We start from the raw sequence: 21,443 nt of genomic DNA on the forward strand, positions 1-21,443 counted from the left end.
CAGCTTTCGAGCTGAGCGAGACCACCACAGAGAGAGTGGAATGTGAGGGGAAAATGTCACACAGACTTGTGCAGCTCCTAACATTTGATGAAAGTGATGTTTTTCAGCATGTTTGTGTGAATAAGTGCCATAGAAATAAGCTGAAGTTTAGCAGTAAATGTAAATATAACGAGTAACAAGCACTGTAAATCAATCCATCAACACTGATAAGGATGAGGATAAAGTCTCAAAGTTCAGGGTAAAAACCAACAACTATTGCCTTCTGCCTTTTCTCCTCAACCAGTGTTCATGCCCTACACTGCCATCTAGTGGCATTCGTTGGAAAGACAACTCAGATGAACTGATCAAACCAGAAAAACTAAAATGTGTATCTCTCTTGGACACTCACACACACAATGCATAAGGAACAATAAAAGGCATCACAAAAGAGAATAGAATCAAATACACTTTATTTACAAAAAAAGAAGTCAGACAGAAAAACAACAAATCTCAATTTTTCTCATGGGCTGTGTAACACTTGATCACACTGCTACAACATGTTACAGAGACCCCCACATACACGTTTATATACACACATACACAAACAGTTAACCTTTTGAGATGTGGTCCTGGTACTAGATACTGGTAAGTGGTAAACCCAGTGTCCCAGCCCACATGGCTTCTTTCTTATATTCAGGGTCCCTAAAATAAGCCATGGAAAGGCTGTCCCCTATGAAGTATGTAAACATCACTATCTAAATGAGAGCCACTAGGACTGCCTTGTGTTCTACATCGACAGAACACTAAGAACACTGACCAGTCCCGACTCGACTCTCAGGGACCTGCCACCTACGCAACACAGTAGGGGAGCAAGCAATTGGACATTGATACGGTTTGCTTCACAAATAAAAGTAATCGTGTATAGGGTTATCTCCGCCCTGTTTTCATGTACACTTCTGGCCTTGATATCTCGGCCTGCTCTCACACTCAAGCACATGTCATCATTTTGAGAAAAGCGAGATTGTTCTATTTTCTTTTTTCTTCCTTAAGTACTGCTGTCTACTCAGCAACACAATGGCGTTACCATGGGAACGCATTTCTAAGCTCCTGAGAAATCGGAGGCTCTGTCCATTTGTGTAGTTTTGTCCCTTTGCCCAAAAACAAAACAAAATACAATTTTACAAAGGGCCATTCTCTGAAAAAAATTAAATAAAATACAAAAATATCATTTAAGTCTCAAATGAACAAAAAAGGAAAAAACGTCAACGCATCTATATACAAAAGAAACAGTAATTCAATAGCCCATATAAAACCATAGCAGTCTTGGGGCATTGAACTTCCATTACAACAAATTTTAAAAGTGTGTCAGCTCTCAGTCTCCTAAACACCCACAGACCAACTGACTGGGCTTTGTATACACATATACAAACACAGAGAGCTCAATATTACAATTATTACAAATATAAATTACGACAGATATATATATTTTTTTTATATAAATTCTTTAAACGAAACACCTAAATAAAGTACTTCCAAAACTGTTGAGTATGCACCACCCTAAACCCAGGGTTCTTATTGTTTGAGTGAAATATGGAAATACAATACTAACCAAATTCCCATTTAATATAAGTTTGATGGGGCAGTGTGAACAAAATCACTGGTTTAAGGGAGACCAGCTCCCCAACATTGTTCACTATGACAATGCAAACTTTGACTGGAATTTTAGGCACCCTCCAAAACATTCAGGCAAGGTAACGTTTTAAAACGTTTTCTCTAAAAGGTGCAGTTTTCGATTCGGTTTCAGTTTCACAAAAGGTTGTTAATATTTGTGCTGAATAGACAAACACATTTTAACCCTCCTTTCCGTGCTCCTTAAGCTCTGCATTGATTGGCTGGGATTGGTTATGGCTCGGTCCGAACCAGTTTGTTTCCCATTTACAGAACCAGGACTGTGCACGAAAACAGGAGTTTCTTTTGGCGCGAAAACACTGAAATGATAGCTAGAGGATCGTATGGAGCCATTAGCTGAATTTGACAAAAAGTGTAGAATAGAATCACAGACTGCAAATATTTGTCTCAAATTCAAGTACATTTCATTCCATCTAGTGTGAGTGGGAACCCTAGTAATAATGACTCAAGGGCTTACTATGGCCTCTCTCTTACTTTCCACTCCCCTGCACATTAGTTCTGTACTGTGCACACACAGATTAAGTTAGACCCTTGGTAAACTTCGCCACTCGGAATATATTTGACATATTTTCCTACCACCACCACCACTTTGTCAAGCTCATGTTTCACTTGGTCCAGGTACACAAAGCATCACTAAATTTCGGTAATTCAGGCTTTGGATACACCCTCTGGATTGACAAACCTTAACCAACACAACTAAGTGCTCTCAGCTGGGTCGGTATCGGTCTTGTCCATGTGGAACAGCACAAGCTCTAGTATTAACAGTCAGTATGCGGTGTGTGCCGAGCTGGCCTGAACCTTAACTCTAAGAGGCATGACCGCATGTCGACCGCATTGGTGATTCTCAGGGACTCCTTGGTCCCCCTGCTGGAGACGCTCTGTCGGAGTGCTCCTCACTCCTCAGCACACACCTCCGCAGAAGACGTCACCTCCAGCTCCTCGTCGCTGGGCCTCACGGCCGGCAGACGCTCCGCCTCTTCTGCTTCCGCAACGTCGTTCGACGGGGAGGCGGAAGAGGCGCTGGCGGAGGAGGTCCTGGCTGTGTGACCAGTGGTGTCGACCTCCTCTGGCAGCTGGAGATGGAGCTTGTCCTTGTGGAATCGCGGTGATAATGGATTGACCTTGGTGCCACTGCAGTCTGTGCAGGCCTGGAAGAAACACACACACACACAAACATTTCATAACTGATAATCTCAAGGGTTCACAATGTCAAAACCGTTTCCCCATACTTTGGCACTATCGCTTAGGACGACAGCACAAAACAACGGACGGAGGTCTTTCTCGATGGAGGCAGGTTCTGTGTAGACTCACCGTGACGTTGATGGCGTCAGGCAGGCCTCCAGTGAGGATCCACGGGTGCTCTTGGCTCAGCTCCTTCCTCTGCTGCTCGGTGAAGCGCGGCTGCTGCTTCTGCACCGCCTTCAGAGCCGCCAGATCCGCGGCAAGAACCGTCTCCCTGTCTCTGGATACACAAAAACACAAACCATGAAACGTACAGTTCACAGCCTAAATACCACACCAATACTTTCAGTTACTTGACAAAATATGGTCATAGTGAAAATGACAAGCAAGTAAATATTATTCTTCAAATGAGAGCCAGGCTGGTGGAAAGCACTAAATTAAGATCTGCACATTCAAAGAGAGATGTGCTACCCTTTTTATTATCAATGGGGATTAAAGAATAGCTGCTGCCTCAAGCCATACATGATGCACTGGCACACATGATAATTCCACAAAGAAAAAAAAAAAAACACACTGTGGCCTAGAGACATAGAGAGCTGACTACACATTCTTCAAACTGGCCAAGCAGGAGCAGATAGCACCGTGATCCCCAGAGCGCAAACAAAAATGCAGACACACAATATACCCATCCACACTGGTCCATGGGCTACATCCCTGTAACTATGGCAACGCTGGCTCACCTGCTGGGCAGCTGGTAGGTCATCATGACCTTGTCGTCTGTGTTGGCCATGAGGAGCCAGATGGGGTCCTGGAGGACATACTTGATGAACTGGTCGTCTGCGGCTTTTCCTGTCTGCTGCTTGTGGGAGTGGTCGTTCTCGGAGGAGTCCACACTGCCAAAGTACTTGCTTGTATTACTGCTACCTGTTAAAAGCAACAAAAAAATAAAACATGTCAAAACAAATACAGAATGGGTTGCTTTTCTTCGCTTGGTTTATCTTCGGCAGGCTTATTTTTGTTCATGAACTGTTAAGGTAATGTTTTAAAGGTTCGGTCTCAAAGCAGAGATGTGTCTCATTACATAAAAGCAGTTGAAGAAATACAAATGGCTTTGGGGGGGGGGGGGGGGGGGGGAAGGTTTCCAGAAAACAATCAGAAATAAATATATGGACCGATCCTCTTACAAATTAGCACTGTAACAATAAAGCCAGTCAGCTAGGACTCACCGGTTCCACTACCACTCCCTGTGGTGCTGCATCCATTGGATCCAGAGCCTGAGGATCCCAAACCAGAACCGGAAGAACCAGACCCAGAGGTGGCAGAACCGGTTCCTGAACGGGAGTCTTCCTGCATCAGAAGGTCCAGAAGGTCACTGGAGGTTGACATGGCATCCTCGTTGGACCCATTTGTTTCCACCTGAAGGAGAACATTGGGATAGAGAACAGTTAGAGTTAGAGTCAACATGTAATGACTAATGAGAGAGTAATGAGCTAGGAATGCTGAGGTCCATATCTCAGTGTATGTAGTACACCATAGAACATGCTTTATTAAATAATTACTATTGATAAGAGAGATACATGAAGTACTACAGCACAGCCAAAAAACTGTCCAACCTAAAATATCGTTTCATTTTTTTTAAAGCACTGTTTCTGCACAAAATAAATTTAAAATATGTTTATAACCATTGATATATGTACAGTCAGAGTTGTGTATGTATAAAATCTGATGACTCACATTATCGTCATCTCCATTGGTGTCTCCATTGGAGTTGCTTCCTGACATCTCCTGGGAAGATGCTCCCACAGGGGGTGGGGTCTGTTGCAGTCCCATCGCTGAGCCCTCAGCTCTGTTGCCAGCCAGCTCCTCCAGCTGTACCAGGTTAAGTGGGGAGGAGCATCGCGAGTGGAAGAGGGGTGAGTCTGCATCATCTCGCTCCTCATTGGCTTGTCCGCCCGACTGGGGCGTACAGGATCGTGACGGGCCATGGGTGAAGAGGTTCCCAGAGGTGGGGGTCATGGGGACTGTATTTGGGAACGGGGGGTACATGATATTTGGGTTGTAGAAGGGTTGCGGGACAGCAGGCATGGTGGGATTAAATGGCATCACTGATGGCATTAAACCTGGATGGCCCACCGCTGCTGGGTTCATTTGTGGCATAGCAGGGTTAAACTGGGGGGTGAAAGGGTTTAGCTGGGGCATTGGCAGGGGTGCAGTTGCAGTGTTCTGGTTGAGGTTTGGAATGGGAGTGTTGAGCGGTGCAGCCCCAGCCAGGTTCAGCTGTGGCATCCCACCGAGCTGAGGGTACATGTAGTTGGGCAGAATTAGCGCCATGACCGGCGGGAGCATGGAGGGAATGGAGGTTGGCATCTGGGGCATTTGGGGCATTTGGGGCATCTGGGGCATTTGAGGCATCTGGGGGATCTGGGTGGGGTAGATGGGATGATAATAAGGCAGGCAGCCCGGGGCAAACTGAGGGTTTGTGGGCGGTATGCTGGCATGGGAGCCCACAGAGGACGGCCATGAGGAGGAGGAGGTCTGGGGGCCCATGGAGATGTGCGGGCCGGTGGGGAAACAGCCAGGGTTGAACAGGGCCGTGGGGGCTCGAGGAGGCATAGTGAAGGGTGCGGGGTAACTGCCAAGATGGGAGCCCTCGGGCTGGTGCTTCCGCCTCTTTCCTCCCCGGCCTCGCTTCCGCCCACTGGTGCCTCCTGCTGGGTAATCTTGAGAGCTACGAACACCTGGAGAAAAGATGGGAGTGGTGAGTGAGTGTCCGACTCCAAGTGATTTTTTACCATTCCCCACATCACTAGCACAGATGAGTTTATTTATATTCCAAAACATTTACTACATCTAGTAACCAAACACCATATCCTGTATGTACCTTTGCCTGCCGGTGGAGGACTTGGCTTGGGCTGCGGCACAAGCAGCTCACTCAGGCCCTTGAAACGGTTGAGGAAGGCCTTTTCCTCCTGCTGTGTGTGAGTAGACAGCACCTCCTTGGTCAGGCCCACTGTAGCCAGGCCAGTGCCTCCTCCTGGTGTTGCTGCTGACCCTGTTCTGCGGGTGTCCTTGCCAGGGAGTGTAGAGGTACTCGGGGAGGCGGAGGGCAGAAGAGGTGGCTGGGCCATGCTGCTGGTGGCTAGAGTTGGTGTGGAGGGGGCTGGGGTTGGGGTTGGTGTGAGAGTGGGCGTGGTTGGAGCCTCTTCCATCATGACGATATCTATTGTGGGAAAAGAATGGTGAAAGAGACACACGGTAGGCGAGAGAGTTAGTGCATGTTAGGATCAAGACAACAAAATGAACGGGTCATAGATCACAAAAGACACCAAAAAGAAGCCAAAAAGAAGACGCAGACGGGTGAAGAAATAAGCAGAATAAACACTAACCTGATTCTGGGGGTTTCTTGTCCCCAACATGGACGATGGTGCTGCTGAAACTGCACAGAGAGGTGACAGACACCACACTCTCTGCCTTACAGTGCAGCGCCAGGGGAGATAAAGCCGGTTTAGAGCCATCGGCCACCACCAGCGTCTCTGTTATACCTGTTGGAGACAAGCACAGGAAACAAATTAACACAGGGAGTTCACGCTCTCCATCAGTTATATTATGCATTCTGATATTCAATATAGGTTCAAAAGTCAGTTCTAAATCTACTCACAGCAAGGTGTATTTTACACAGTTTACCATTGTTTACATTCCCACTCAGGGCCATTAAAACTGCAGCAGCCTCAATCAGCTCTATTAAGTGCGTACCTGTGACTTTGTCGTCATCAGAGTTTGAGGAGGTGGTGCAAGAGGATGAGCCACACTTCCTCTTCACTGTGTTGGGCACGTTACAGCTGTCCAGGTACCTGAGGACCGACAAGAAAATAAACATTTTGTTTACATTTTGCACTGTTGAATCATTTCCTCCAGTGCTGATATTCCTCAACTAATGATGTAAAACCATGTGACCGGCCCTGTGACAATCACTTTGACTAATTCCAGATAACAGCTTCTGCTGAAGATAAATAAGAAAAGAACGTCTTCAGAAGACAGATCTGCTTTACCTTCAGGCCTTAGCAATAGCTGCACACTTAAATAAAAAAACTGAGACCTCCATCGGTATGTGTTTCCCATGCACACACATTAACAGTCAAAGCGTCAGCCTCTCCTTTTTGGTCACATTTGGAGAAGACACTCAAACTGGCTTACCGTATGATACTGTCCAGGCAGTTCAGCTGCTGGTACGAGTAGGCTGTGACCCGTTCTTTCCTGGGAGGGGGTGTTGATAGAGGGAGGGGTTTCAGAGAGGGTGGAGCCCCCTGAAGTACCTCTTTGGAATGTTCTACAGATTTCTGCAGATTTGCTCGAACCACTATGAAAATCACAGATACAAAAAAAACGTTGACAAAAATATATGACAATAAATCACTGAGCCATTATACAAAGGACTGACTAATTACTCATTCATTAAGATAAGGAACGTGTCTGGAATAATTACCCATGCTAGAATGTTTACAAGGTTGTGGTCTGTTTCGTGACTCCATGAAGACATCCTGACCGCTTGTTTTAACCATGTGTATATCTTTACACATCTGCTGGAAAGTCATCTGTAGTCCATAAAAAAAAGGGGGGGGGGGGGGGGGGGGGAATAGTATTAACAAAGGTGAGTAAGCAACAAGTGTGTTAAAATATCAAAGCGATCATGGCCCTGACTAACAGTGTGTGTTAATGCATATTAAAGGGTCATGTACAAATTTGTCTCCGTCTGACTTTGTTCATGCAGACACTGACAAGAATTTGCGTAAACTCACAGGTCTGAGTGGTTGGCTGCGGAGTTCATGCCCGCGTCCGGCGCTGTCGCTAGAGGAGCCGGTGCTGGCGTGTTGCTCGGTGCCGCTGCCCAGGCTGCCGTAGCCCTGCGAGCTGCCACAGTGCACCGGCTGCACCAGCACACGGTGGATCTTCTCGCTCAGCTGGGCAACGTCTGGGGACACGCTGCGCACCTCATTGCCACCAGGGGGCGTGAACACATCCTCATTCAGTGGACTCCTGCAGGGGGGGAAAGAGCGCACTTGTTGAGGATATTGAGCAACTGAGCTTTTTGTTCCAGATTTGCTGAGATGTCATCAGTATAAGTATTATTGAACATAAGTCTAGAAGCGAAATTATGTTATTTGTACAATGAGTGTGAATGTTTCAACAAGTTCGAGAATTAGTTATTTAGACTAAAAGTACGAAGGATCGGTACTCACGTTCTGACTTTGTGCCGTCCCACAATGAAGGCCACTTTGCGGCTCCAGGGGTTGATGAAAGAGGACCAGCTTGTGTCGATGGTCAGATACTCCCCACTCCGCGCACACATACGCATGGAAGAGTGATCGAAAGGCTGGCCTGCAAACTGAAGGACTGAAGCACAGACAGAGGAAACCAGGGTTAGATTATTACACACAGGTTATTCATACAGGCTTATTCTACAACACATACGTCCATCTCATCTAGATGTGTCTTAAGAACCACATATCAATGATGGTTCATATAAATGACTAGGGCTGTATAGGCATAATAAGCCAGCAGACGATAGAGATAGTAGCCACAGATGACTGAACAGACAGCGGGAACTCACTCTTCTTATGAATGGTCAGCATAAGGGGCCTGTCCTCTGGGTGAAGGTAGTACAACATGGGAGTCCCGACCAGGTCCTGCGGCAGGTATCCCAGCAACGGTACAGCTCTAGTGTGCAATAATCATGTATTATTCACCCACATCAAAGTTGAACCCGTGACTCCATAACATAACGATGAAGGCAATTAGTAATTACATGTCATTAAGTATAACCAAACACAAGACTGCATGGCACAATGCGACTGCTCAGCTCTGATACAATGACAGGGGCCACACTGACCTTTCATCGATCTCTTGAAAGACACAGCTTGGGCTATGGCTTGTAGTAAATATTCTTTTATCATCAGGGATACGAGGAGCTGGAGAGAGATAGAGAAAGAGCATGTCAGTAAGAAAGAAAGCGAGAGAGCGATGAAACATTGGGTGTTGAACTATATTTGTGAAGTACAGAGCGATCCTCAGCTTCAAGCCAAAGAAAGCTTCCTCTCATTAGTTCAAGCAGAGTGTGTGTCTGTGTGAGAGAGAGATAGTGTGGGTGAGTGAGGGAGTGAGTGAGTGAGTGAAAGAGAGGTTCTGTGTCCTCCTACCTTCGTATCCTGAGTGCACTTTCTCTGCGATGAGAAGGCAGCAGGGCTGGGGCTGGGAGTTGTCCGAGTCCCTCAGGGTCAGCTGGTAGGGCGTCAGACGGAAGGGGTAGTAGCGCACCTCCGCCTCACTCCCCTTGGCACCACTGATCCGGCAGAACATGGACTTCTCTTGAGTACAATCGCCTGGAAAGTCTACGCACACACACAAAATATGGTTGAATCACCTATTCAATTATCGATCTAAGAGCCTCTCTAAAGAGTGATTTATCACAGTTGTTAAAGTTTACAATCCTTAGGGTTCTCTCTCTCTTATATAACATACACACACACAGTCAATCTGTCTCTGCTTTCTCACCAGAGGTGTTGCAGGAGGGCCAGGCTGGCAGCTTGCAGGGAGAGGTGCTACTGTAGAAGGTGCTGACGTCCTGTGGGGCCAGCAGCTCTGAGAAGAGCGCCCCCTGCAGTTGCTCAGGTTTACAGCACAGCCGGGAGGAGGCCTGGGGTGAGATGTACACCACTTTCCCTGACAGGAAGGACACTGCCACTGAGAAAGTGTCCTGACAGAGGAGAAAAGGAGAGAGGCTTTAATGATGGGTGGCTATCACTCGTTCAGATCCCATGGAGTTTAGAGGCTTTAAGAATATACCTAGTTTCTTTTTTTAAAGCAGAGAGCAACATGAATAGCACAAACAATCAAGAGAAGCTACGAAATGTGGACCAGGGGTTCGCGAATTTGCATTTTTTTTGTGATTCACCCCCAAAATAATATTGCTGAAATTGCGTATTGAGTTCTTACTGTGTTTTGGAGTGTGTATTCAGAAGTGATGTTGTCCAACTCCTCAATGGTAAAGGTGGAGAGATCCAAACAGCAACCGTGGGTCTCCTCAACATTCCACTGGTGGTAGTAATCCTGATTTGCTGTAGTCACACAATAAGAGAATAAGACTTTATAGTTACAAACATAAACCGACATAATACAAGTAATATACCTGAGACCGCACCATTGTTTTGCCTTGCTGTTTTTGCTACAGTCACTCACTAGCACCTCTTGAGGTACAAAGTAATATTACAAGAGGGGACGGTGTGACTAGATGGTCATCATGCTAACTTGAGTGGACATCTAGGCAGCCCAGTTCACAAGTGTTTGTGATAAAAAAAGTTTTAAATTAAAGTTCCTACATAACTCACTTTTAACAACATGAATTCCAACACTACCGCTCACTCAGATATTGCATTAAAAAGAGAATGTTTCAGTGGACTCACCACGGACTTGCTTGACGCAGCTGAGTGCATACTGGAGGGAGGCCAGTGTGCTGGAGCGTCCCTTGCCCTTGTGGTTAGGTGGCATGCGGATCTTGAGCTCACGCAGGGCCTTGAGCAGCTCCCGCTGGGTCTGCAGGCGTTGCGGGTGATCGCTGCTGCAGCCGCTGGTGCTGGGGGGGTCCTGCTCCGAGCTGCCCCCGCTCAGCAGGCTGTACGCCATTGAGCTGCTGGGGGGTGACGGGCTGTGGGAGTTTGAGCTGCAGTGGGCCAGAGAGAGGAGATGTGGTTAGAGGAATTAAAGGCTACTGCTCCAGTGCGCTCTTTTTTTATTATTAGTCTACAATTTAATTATAACTACACTTCATGCTCTCTGCATGTATTTTTGTTCTGAGTGTCACCTCTTGCTCTCTGTAGTCTCCAAGGCCGAGTCTTTCCCATTGTGCGAGCTGCATGAAGAGGCCTCTCGACCGTGGCGGCCCTCGCTCTCCCGCTCGGCTGAGTCGTTCCCACTTGACGCACTCCCGGCGTCTGTGTCGTCCAGGTTGGTTCTTCGAGGAGTCCTGGTGTCTCTTTTCCCATTGGATGGTTTCTGCTCCCCACTTGACAGCGAGCTGCCACTCAGCATGGGGGAGCTTGCTTCACGTCCTACCTCATCGTCAGTTTCAGTGCCGGTCGGTCCTCCGCTGGCATTGCTACTGACAGTGGCCTCAGAATTGGCCTTAATCATAATAGTGAAAGGATGGTTTGGAGCCTTATGTCATTCAATAAGTCTTTATCAAGAGGAAAATGGTACAAATGGTGCTGAGCATTGATTTGCTCTGGACTGAACTGGACTGGCCTTTAGGCCAAAACCTTATTTTTAAGGTTATTGCTCTTCTTGTGGATACAATGTGTTAGCCAGAGAAGAGGATAAATGACTGCTTGCTTTGTTGTCCTGTAGAGATCTAGTCGTTTTCAACCTGATGGAAAGCAAAACAATAACAATGAGTGGTAGCATGTGGCAGTGACATGTGTAAAATCTCAAAGCAACACAGAAGTTCACATTAGTCATAGATTTATGGGTGGTACAATAAAAGTTTATATCTTAGCACATCACTTCCTACATGTGCAGGCTAAAGTCTTGATTCTTTTTCATCTGACCCATCAACATTCTGAAGTCAGCTGGTATAAATATGTTATGTCCACAAAAAGAAGTTAATCCTGGATCACAGATCGCTTTTTTATGTATTGACATGGTATTTCTCATTTTGACTTCTTGAGATAATGACAAATAACTTGAGTCATTTGATGAATGAATGGCTCTAAAAGATCATTAGTTTGCTCTTTTTCTATCAGATGTCTGTCAAGATCCTGTAGTGAATTGACACTGATAATGTTGTGTGTGCATTTTCAATTTTGATGAATAAACTATTTTGTCTAACTAAAAAAAAAAAAAAACAATTATAACATCAGCGCCATCAGATAGCAAGGTGAAATATCATGACACATCACAATCTAGATTTTGTGTTCCTACTGTCTATCAATTATTTCTCAGGGATCCCAAGCCTTGTGCAATGGGCTACAGTCAAAATATGAGGCAATATTTTCTTCAGGGGAAAGTAAACATTCTTCTGTTTAGGGTTGTGTTACTTAAGAATTTTAACCTAATTTAACAGGAGCTATACTTGTAGCCTTGAACTACAACACTACTGTCTATCAAGGTGGTACGTTTTGCACACAATGCATAAACATGCAGTTTCAGGGCACTACAATTAAATAAACTACAATGCACTGAATTTGACCCCATCTTTAACAGAGACATATGTGACTGGGATATTTGAGTCCATTTAACAGTCAAATCAAACATTACTTCTAAATGACAATGCTTAGGCAGCATTGAAATTAGCTGTTGGTCATGATTCTTGCTGGTTAGCCAACCACTTACTAATGATAATCATTGGGAGCTCTATTTTTGGTTAACAAGAACCAACACGGCCACTGAGGATTTAGTCCGCGATTCGGTTTCGGCTAAAGTTTGTTGATATTTGAGCTCATCAGCCAATCAGATCACACCCTTCCCTTCCGTGCGCCTGAAGCACCGTGCTGATTGGCTGGAGTTGGTCACGGCTCGGTCCGAGCTGTTTCTTTCCTATATACAGAGCCAGGGCTGTGTACACACCGAAGTTTCATATAGCGCAAACGCTGAATGGACAGCTAAACGACCGTGAGTTTCACACTGTCAGACACTGAATTCGACAAAAAACGTAATTTATGGGATTAGAATAATCGCTAGCCATAAACCAAACACAGCTAACGTTAGATAAAAACAAAATGTACCTTGCAAAACATAAATGGCAACCGTTTTTTAAACCACATCATCCTATATATTTCAATAAAACATGCAAGAGTTGATCATGATGAAAGCGTGCATGCTTTTCATTAATCAACAACTTCTGTATAACGTCAGCGTGATTAATAGACTTCTAGCTAATGTTACCGTCCAGAGTAGTTCGAATTTTAACCAAAACCTATCACGACACCTACTTTAGCTTAACACCATAGCAACGGCAAACATTCTTATAAAATTAACAGTTTGTATCTCTTCCAAAAGTATAAAAATATTCAGACAACAAGACACACAAACGGACCGTCCTGTACTTACGGCTTGCTTGGGCGTCTCTGCCACGGATCTAGCGTTCCCTGTGCTAGAGTGTGTGTACCCACAGCACTGTACACGCATTGCTACACGTGCAGGAGCAGCCATCTAGGAGCGGCGTGGAACAACATGTTCAGCCGAGGAAGCAGTATGAAGCACGAGCCACCCTATGCCTCTGTGATTGGTTTCCTAAACTAGTCCGCTGCCGCCCAATCACAGTAGACCGCGCCCCCAATCCCTTATTTGTGGATATGGAGGCGGAGTTAACCATCACGGGGCTCAGTGGTCACGTTGCGACAACGCAGTGCTGGTGTTCCACATGAGTTTAGAAAACATGTAGCCTACACACACTTGAGTTTGGAACAGCGAGTGACATTGTGTGTTTGTTTCAGACTGATAAGACTAAGAATTGCAATGCAGCAGATATCTCTTTCATCGTACAAGTAGCATTGGATGATTTAAAACAGTAAATGGGGTGTTATCCATAAAAGCAGATTTTTATGAAAATTGATCATAATTTTAATATTAACCCCAGCATTGATGTGTTTCATCACTGTACTGTCGTATCCATTCGTTTACAGCTCAAACAACACATTTGAGTGTACACTACCTATTTAATGCTACACTGATTTCCTCAATAACATTGATAGAATCTAATGAGCACACCAAAGTTGCCATACTACGTATGTGTCCTAATCAGGCAGAAAAGTGCCGGCAAAATACTCTGCGTTTGCAGGACTGCTTTATGTTAACTGTTCCAAGTGCACACGGAATTTGGAAAGAGGGCTTTTGTGTATTCTGCTCCCTCGGCATGGAATATGTTGCGAAAGGTTTTAAAACGAAATGATTTCATCTCGCTTAATGCTTTTAAACTCAAAATTAAAAAAACTTGAGCCAAATCTTTAAGAAATGTTTTTAATGTACCTGGCTACGACACATACTCCTAAATGGGGTCTTCTTTTGTGTTTCTGTCTGTAACTGTTTGTAGGTACAGTATGCTGCTGCCTGTCTTGGCCAGGTCTCCCTTGAAAGAGAGATTCTGAATCTCAATGGGTTTTCTCCTGGTTAAATAAAGGTTAAATAAAAAAATAAGAACTGGAAAACGCTCAGAGAATGGCCTACCTGACAGTCAGAAGGTGTTGGTGTTGGCTTTTATACCATTCGGTCATGCGAGGTGAAAACCCATTGAAATTCAGAATCTCTCTTTCAAGGGAGACCTGGCCAAGACCACACCCTATAGGTAATGGCAGAAATGGGGGACAATGAGGGGTTCACCCATAGACATGTATAGGGGTTCACCTGTGGGGGAGTTGGTCCTCAAAGGGGGGTTATTCATAGCAGGCAGGAGGCTATCTGGGGGGTCTCAGCTATTTGCTCTTAATGAGAGACAAATACAGAGTACAAATCCAGGGTTACAGAGTAAGATGGTACAAAATACGTTAAGAGCTCAGTTCACCACGTCTGACACAACAGGAGAACAGCACTATTCGATTCTATCAACATTATAACATTATAGCTGTTGCAGAAAAGCAATGTCAATACAGGAGAATCTGTGCCAATTGAGTAAAGGCTTTGATCTTTCATTACAAGTGATGGGAAGTGTCTCTGTCCATTAGTCTATTTTCCTGTTTATTTCTCTACTGAAAAAAATGATACTTGTACTATGAGTAACCTATAAAGAGTCACTCATGGGGCTGGGCAGTCAATGGCCCCCAGGAATAGCATAACAGCCAAAGATGCAGTCTCACTGGTTGCTCTTCCTGGTTATGGTGCGATAATAGAAGTTGCGTGCTGTGTGGAAGAATGTAGAGAGAGAATTCAGGATCTGGAGCGGCCAAGTGAGCAGACCTGCTATTGCTTGAAAGGCCTGGCCCGAAATTCAGTGTGAATCAAGATGGAGGAGGTGACAGGCTTGCCTGTGCTGGAGCTGCAATGTCAGCTGGAGAATGAGTCAGAGCTTCTGGCACAGATGTAAATAAAGATGACGGTGCCCACACATACCATCTACTGTGCAAACTGAGCTGGCTCACGACTCATTCATCAGGCTGCCCTCCCTAGCCATACCACATCCATACCCAGCTGGCTCACTAGGGCATAAAATAATACGTGAAGACTTTTTTTAAATTGGCAGCTTACATGTTTCATGATTATGCTGGGTGGGCAGGGGTGGGCATGGGTGTTTCTAGGGCCCAAAGCAAAGGTCTGAGCATGGACACACTAACATTACCCCTTGACCCCCACCATCTACATATACAAAGGATATCTGTTCATGACAACCTTTTATTTAAAGTGCAGAATAAATATGGATATGTATAATTACACATTTTTGTAATAATTCTAAATGTGTGTGTGTGTGTGGACAATAATGTACGATATATAGATATTTTGGAAGGCAAGTCACTGTCATCTTCATATTGTGATAAACGGATCCTACCTACATCCGTGGGCCTATCTGTGAAGAAATGTAGGTGCACTTATTGGAATGCATTAAGAAACTTAAGCAAATATCCTTCAGAAAAAGCTGTATTAGGTCTGCCAGCTTTGAAAACTGTTTTATTGGTTTGGAAAGAGCAATGCCAGCACAGTACGCAATCACCAATAGGCCTATTTTTAAGATCTTTTGAATCTACAGCCATGGCTGAATCCCAGGTTATTCTAAAGCTTTGTACACTGTCAGACGTTAACAACCATATTAGATAAAATAGCCTATCTGCCATTTACAAACAAACAAACAAGTTATCAAAAACAGGTGACAGTGTAGGAAATAACTGTAACGGCCAGAGCATTAATGTAAACTCCCTAAACCTGGCAAGCTAAATTGACTCATTACTTTAGCAGCTGGTGGTGGGATCTGGACTTCTGTGTGGGACTGGTGTGTCGCCTCCCAGCATGCCTCAGTGCTGGACTGTTTTAGTGTTCTAAGATGGAATCTTGTGTTTCATGCCTCCCTTTCATGTCCAATATTAGCATGTGTGAATGTTAGCTTTGCTGTCTGTGTTATGTGCCATTTAATGCCTTAGCTAAGCCTCACTTAACGTTGTATGTCCACCTTTAGCGTAAATGTTAGTGTGTAGTGTAAGACCTGCCTTTTGTCCGCCTCTCTCAGTGAGTACTGTGAGTAGCCTATAATGAGTCACTCTTGGGGCTGGGCAGTCAGTGGCACCCAGGAATAGCAAAACAGCCCAAGTTGTGGTCTCGCTGGTTGTTCATCCTGACTTACTCACATCACATTGGTGTCATAAGTGGAGTTGAGTGCCGTGTGGAAGAATGGAGAGAGAGGAACTCAGGATCTGGAGCGGCCCAGTGAGCAGACCTGCTGTTGCTTGCTACTGTGAGTAGCCTATAAAGGGTCAAGGGCAACCAGGAATAGAAAAACATTGAAGCTTGAATGGCCAAAATTGCAGCATGTTCACAGTTTGAGACAGAAACAGTAAGCCTAAAGACCAAAGCCAAATATAGGGCCTGTCATCTGTCTGACTCACATGAGAACGTTACCACATTCCTCACATGGCTTGTCTACATGAAAACATTTATGCTAGGGCACACTGACATATGACATGGACACATAGACGCCATACGAGTTGATAACGGAGAAAACATTTACGAGGTTTTTTGATAGACAGAAATTACATGTCATGTGAACATCAGACTGTTTGAATATCAGAAACACAACATCAGCCTTTGTTTGGTAAACAAATCTACCACCAACAATGACAAGCCCTGTAATCAGTGCTTGCTTTTCTGATTAAACCACGTTACTTTCATGGCATCCGATCTGAAACAAAGTGTGCGGTAGAACAAGCCAACTCATCAATAAGTAGTTAAGTAGTTCTAACGAGAAGATGCAGGAAAACAATCGTCACGGTACTCAGTCCGGCTTTTTGTCGACTTGTAGGTGGGGAAAGTACACCGGAAGTGTGCAGAAGAGAGACAGAGGGCTCCACAGATGAATGGGTGCATGGCCTTACAGAAGTGGTTCATTCAAACCTCTCATCAATAGGCACCCAAAATGTGGTGATGAACATCTGTGAGTGACCAAGTAACTATGCACTTTCATTGTAAACTGTAAGAAAATTATAGTATATCCTGTGAGTGAACATTAGATTCTTGATCAGGCAGCTGCTGTAACCACCAAAAGTTGGTCAGCACAATCTCCAAAAAGGTACTCTTATCATGGTAACAAAGGAAAGGTCTCCAAACATGTTTTGCTCAGACACCTGGGGTCAGGAAGCAAACTGAGGTGTGAGTGACTAATTATAGTATGGGAATGGGGGTAGGCTATTGAGAACCATCTCAGGCCGTGGCCCGTGGGTCAGAGAAGACGTATTTGCATCGGAAGCCTAGTTCAAGCTTGTGGTCCAGATCTGCACCGCTAAATCTGGAGTATGTTCCACGTGTTGCGGTACTGCACTTTACTGGAATAAAGACAAATTACTGCATCAACCACAGAAAGAAACTTCCTTAGAAAAACAGTTATGGGTTATTCTGACATAGATTGGGCGAAATGTCAACAATGATTGGCTGAAATGTTACACTCATCTGCAGTGTGTCCAGCAAATAGCAAGCAGTGTTGGGTGGGTTTGGGTGGAGTGTCACAAGCTTATGAAATGTGTATTTCTAACCTTTTTATTATTCAGTTCATGCTTTTTACTTATGTATGGAAATACTGACACCACCTACTGATCAGTACAAACAATTGACCAGGCCACTCTTTTATCATATATTTTATTTGTTTTAATGTCATTGTTTTCAAACACACACACATTTTGATTTTCTAACTCCGAACAATAAACACAGGTCATTATAATTATTCATTTTTCCAATATATATATATTTATATATATTTCCCATGATGTTCATCAATATAATAAGACATTGACAGGTTTACTCTACAACTGGTTTATGTACGTCTGGTTCTCAAATGGTCACATATCTCATTGTAATCCGATCTGTCGTTCCACTGGAAATGAAGACACAATAATTATGTAAATAAACAAATTAATATAATAGTGAATAACATTACAAGTGGTCATCCCACCTTGTCCCTCCTGTGAGGCAAGATGATCAAGCGTAATGTTGGCCTTAAAATCCTTTGCCTGTGTATACACCCCTAACTGAAATAAACAAAAAAATAAAACAAAAACAAATCTAAACATTGTTACATCAATACAGCAAATATGGCTCTCAGTTCAATGCTTTCCTTGACATTCTGGACATTACTCAGCATGATAGATACCCAGGATGTTGAAAAGCTATGCCCGCCTGCCTGACTCTTTCCCAGGTTCAATCATCAATTACCCGCTTCCCTCCACTACCCTGACATCATTACTCTCTTGTTTTTACCTGTTCAAACCCCCTTACTTAAAAATGACAGTAACAATGTGATAGGGCAGGTGACAACACTCCAAAATGTTAAGACACACACCAAACTTTGAGTAGATGGGCTTTGCTTTTTAGTTTATTACATTGTCTTATTTCAGGTACTCCAACTAAGGACATTTATCATAAAAAAAATAAACAGCTATCTCCATCCCCCAACCTAACCCAAACTAGCTTGTGCCACTTTGTGACCATAGTCATTTCTGCTTGAAATAAAGTACACAATGGTTTAATCAAAAAGAGGATCATAGTGAATGAACAGCCAACCTTTGACAGCTCTAAGTCTTCTTAGGTTCCCTCCTAATTTAAAAAACATAGAGCAGGTCTTACGAGTTGGCCTATGACAGTGATCCTCATCAACTGTTCCCCTCCACCCATTTAAAACTTTCAGTAAAGGAAAAAAAGAAAATACATCAAAAGACGCAACCACCCATTCCCACAACAAAAGAATAAATAAATAAATAAAAATACACATACATTAAGTTTTATTAGTCTTTTTTTATGACCTTTAAATTTCTTGACCACTCTATAAATTTGCTTCAAATGATTTGTCCATTATGTTTGAGACCTACCCCAATAAAATGGTCTTGAATTTCACCTCCCTACCCACACACACATGACCTGGACCTGGGCTATGGGTGTAAATGGCCTGACTTTTGCCAGTCCGGTTGTCAGGGAAAGCCAAAGTCTTAATTTGGCTTATCTCATTAATCACTGGTGTTAAATCTCCAATTACATTTTAAATATATTAACTTTTTATTAAAATTTCCTACCAGATAAAAGAGGACCCCCCTTCCCCAAGATACACCCGACACTACAACACCACACAATATACGGTAGATTTTTTTGTTATTTTTTTAAACAGCATTTTGTAACAGCTATACTTCAGAAGCTTTTTGTCCATATTTAGTTTTCTTGTCAGCATTACAGAGACAGACAAAAAGGAAGAGTTGTGCTATTATTGGTTGTTGAGCGCATCAGGCCAGGGGGATACACCACAACCAAAGGGGGAGTGGAGACTGAAGGGGCTCTGAAGCACATTTTAGTTTTTTTTTTTTTTCAATCTTTAGGATAAAATCACACACCTCCCTGTTCTCCTACTGCCTACCATGTACCTTAAGTCACAGAAAGGGTTTAAATACCACAATTTACAGGTGTTGGACGGTAAGGGTGAGCTCTTTGTAACATCAGGTACATATCGCTAACTTGGGGACAAATGTGTGAATTGTCTCTTAATTTGTCTTTGTTGGCAGTTGGCAGCATAAGCAAGACAATACGGTCTTTGGTTATTTACTTGAGAATTAGTTTTGCTCTGTTTTCAGGGTGGGATTAGGTATGATAAAGGGTAGTTTGATGAGAAAGTAAATGTTCTAAGGCTATCTCTTTTCGAATCAAAGAGAGAGTCAAGTTTGAAGTGATGAGTTAAAGGGTGAGTATCTCAGAGAAGCATGTTGAATTGAGTTATTACAACATATTCTCATAGACCTAATGGCTCTTCTGTCTGCCTGGCATGAGCCAATAAGAGCTTTCAAGGGATCCCACATGGCCCTTCTGTGTCGTGACAGAGGCACACACACCTGAGGAATGACTATAGCCTCTCACTTTTTCCTCTGTCACGTCCAACTGCCAGTTCTCCCTCCCAGTCCTTGAATGATTGTAAATGGAACAGCTTGCCCTCACCTCGATTCTAAGCAGCCTAATCTGTGGGGATAAGCCAGGGATATTCTGCAAGGGGCCAGAGGTTCACCAACAACACTCACATATATCACACACACACACACACACACACACACACAAACTTACGTCAACAGACACACTCAAAATACAATTACCACACCGAAGAAACTGGCCATGCTATGCAAGACAAAAATTACAATACGGCTTCCCCATCTTATCTAAGAATCGAAGTGTTCTCGTAGGTGAGAAAGGCGCCTGAGTCTTAATTCAGATCAGGTGGAGCTTCACACCTATTCACTGGCTCACTCAAGGCAGACGGATTAAGCCATTAGGAATGGAAATGGATCCTAATGGAAGGGGTTGGAGCGCGCGCAAGAGCAAACCACTAAGAGCAAACCGGTAACGGCACCAAATGAAAAAAGAAAGTAAGACAGATACAGAACAGAAGATCAAATCTCCCTAGTTGCTTGGCAGTGAAGAATCTACAGCGCTTTAACTGACTGAAAGACACAAGGACAGACAGGACAGGGGCACAGTGGTCGCTGCAGGCAGCGTTGAGTCCTGAATGAAGCCGTCCCCCGCCCTGTCTGCTGCTTACACACAAAAATATATTTAATATACAAATATAATCTGTCTCTAAGTAAAAAAGAAAAAAGGCAGTATCTAGAGAGAATAATACAAATGAGAAACAGAGAGAGAACCATGGCAGAAGCAACAGGCTTGTAACAGCATACGGCAGTAGCATAAGGACCCAGTGATAAGTGTGCTTTGTAGTCTCTGTTTATGTTACCCTTGCTAGACACCAATAGGGGAATAGACATCATATGGACAATTGTAAGCCATACAGGGGTTGTCCCTACCTATAGCATACCAGGTTTATTTGTTTGGTCATCCTGGTTCTGTTACCTGGTTGCCTTACTGTATAAATAGAGTTCCTAGAGGCGTGCATAGGCTAGATGTGAGGCGCACAAGGTTCTTTCTCAGTCTGACGACAGTCACTGAATCAAACCAGTCAGAAAGCGCTGTCCAAAACAAAGTTCTTGTGCATGATAATTTCCCCTTTTAGGCTAACCACAACCCCACCAACATAAAAAAAAATGTAGAAAATGGAAATTTGCTGGCTTATAGCAAAGTTTTTAGTGTTATCTAGAGTTAGCCTAGCTGTGAGATAAACACTGCAACTAAATTCTTTACCTCACATTAATAGCATAATTATTATTTTTTTCATCTTATTTCATTTTGTATCTCTACAGGGCATTAGAGCATTGGTTATGATGCAACAATGTACATGTAGGTTGGTCACTCTCATATTTGTGCTACATCATGAGAGAGCAGATACAAGTCTACAAATAATACAGAGATATTAACCAATTGTACTGGTTTATATTTTTGCCTTAATCATCCTTGCTCCTGGCTTTCCCTACTTTTCAATTTGGCGATAGTAT

General features: G+C 43.8%; 1 protein-coding gene across 1 annotated transcript; it reads right to left on the reverse strand.

The window, feature by feature from the left end:
• Positions 1-472: 472 nt before the first annotated feature.
• Positions 473-12,966, reverse strand: per1a (period circadian clock 1a). The gene is made up of 20 exons (XM_080848229.1): positions 12,949-12,966; positions 10,706-11,266; positions 10,308-10,564; positions 9,841-9,962; positions 9,400-9,601; positions 9,045-9,236; positions 8,738-8,816; positions 8,459-8,565; positions 8,088-8,241; positions 7,647-7,884; positions 7,334-7,442; positions 7,045-7,207; positions 6,604-6,701; positions 6,237-6,392; positions 5,732-6,070; positions 4,585-5,588; positions 4,077-4,266; positions 3,591-3,774; positions 2,980-3,130; positions 473-2,816 (listed from the first exon to the last, which is right to left on the reverse strand). Exons 2-20 carry the CDS (start codon positions 11,032-11,034, stop codon positions 2,562-2,564), a joined length of 4,329 nt encoding a protein of 1,442 aa, XP_080704355.1. The 5' UTR covers positions 11,035-11,266; positions 12,949-12,966; the 3' UTR covers positions 473-2,561.
• Positions 12,967-21,443: the final 8,477 nt, after the last annotated feature.

Source organism: Sprattus sprattus (assembly GCF_963457725.1).
Source record: "Sprattus sprattus genome assembly, chromosome: 1".
Lineage (NCBI taxonomy): Eukaryota > Metazoa > Chordata > Actinopteri > Clupeiformes > Clupeidae > Sprattus > Sprattus sprattus.

Coding starts and splice junctions, on each gene's coding strand:
- per1a (XM_080848229.1), bottom strand. CDS start 11,034: ATGATTAAGGCCAATTCTGAGGCCACTGTCAGTAGCAATGCCAGCGGA. Junction 8,817..9,044: donor AGTGCACTCAGGATACGAAG/GTAGGAGGACAC, acceptor ATCTCTCTCCAG/CTCCTCGTATCCCTGATGAT. Junction 7,443..7,646: donor GCAGCCAACCACTCAGACCT/GTGAGTTTACGC, acceptor TATGGACTACAG/ATGACTTTCCAGCAGATGTG.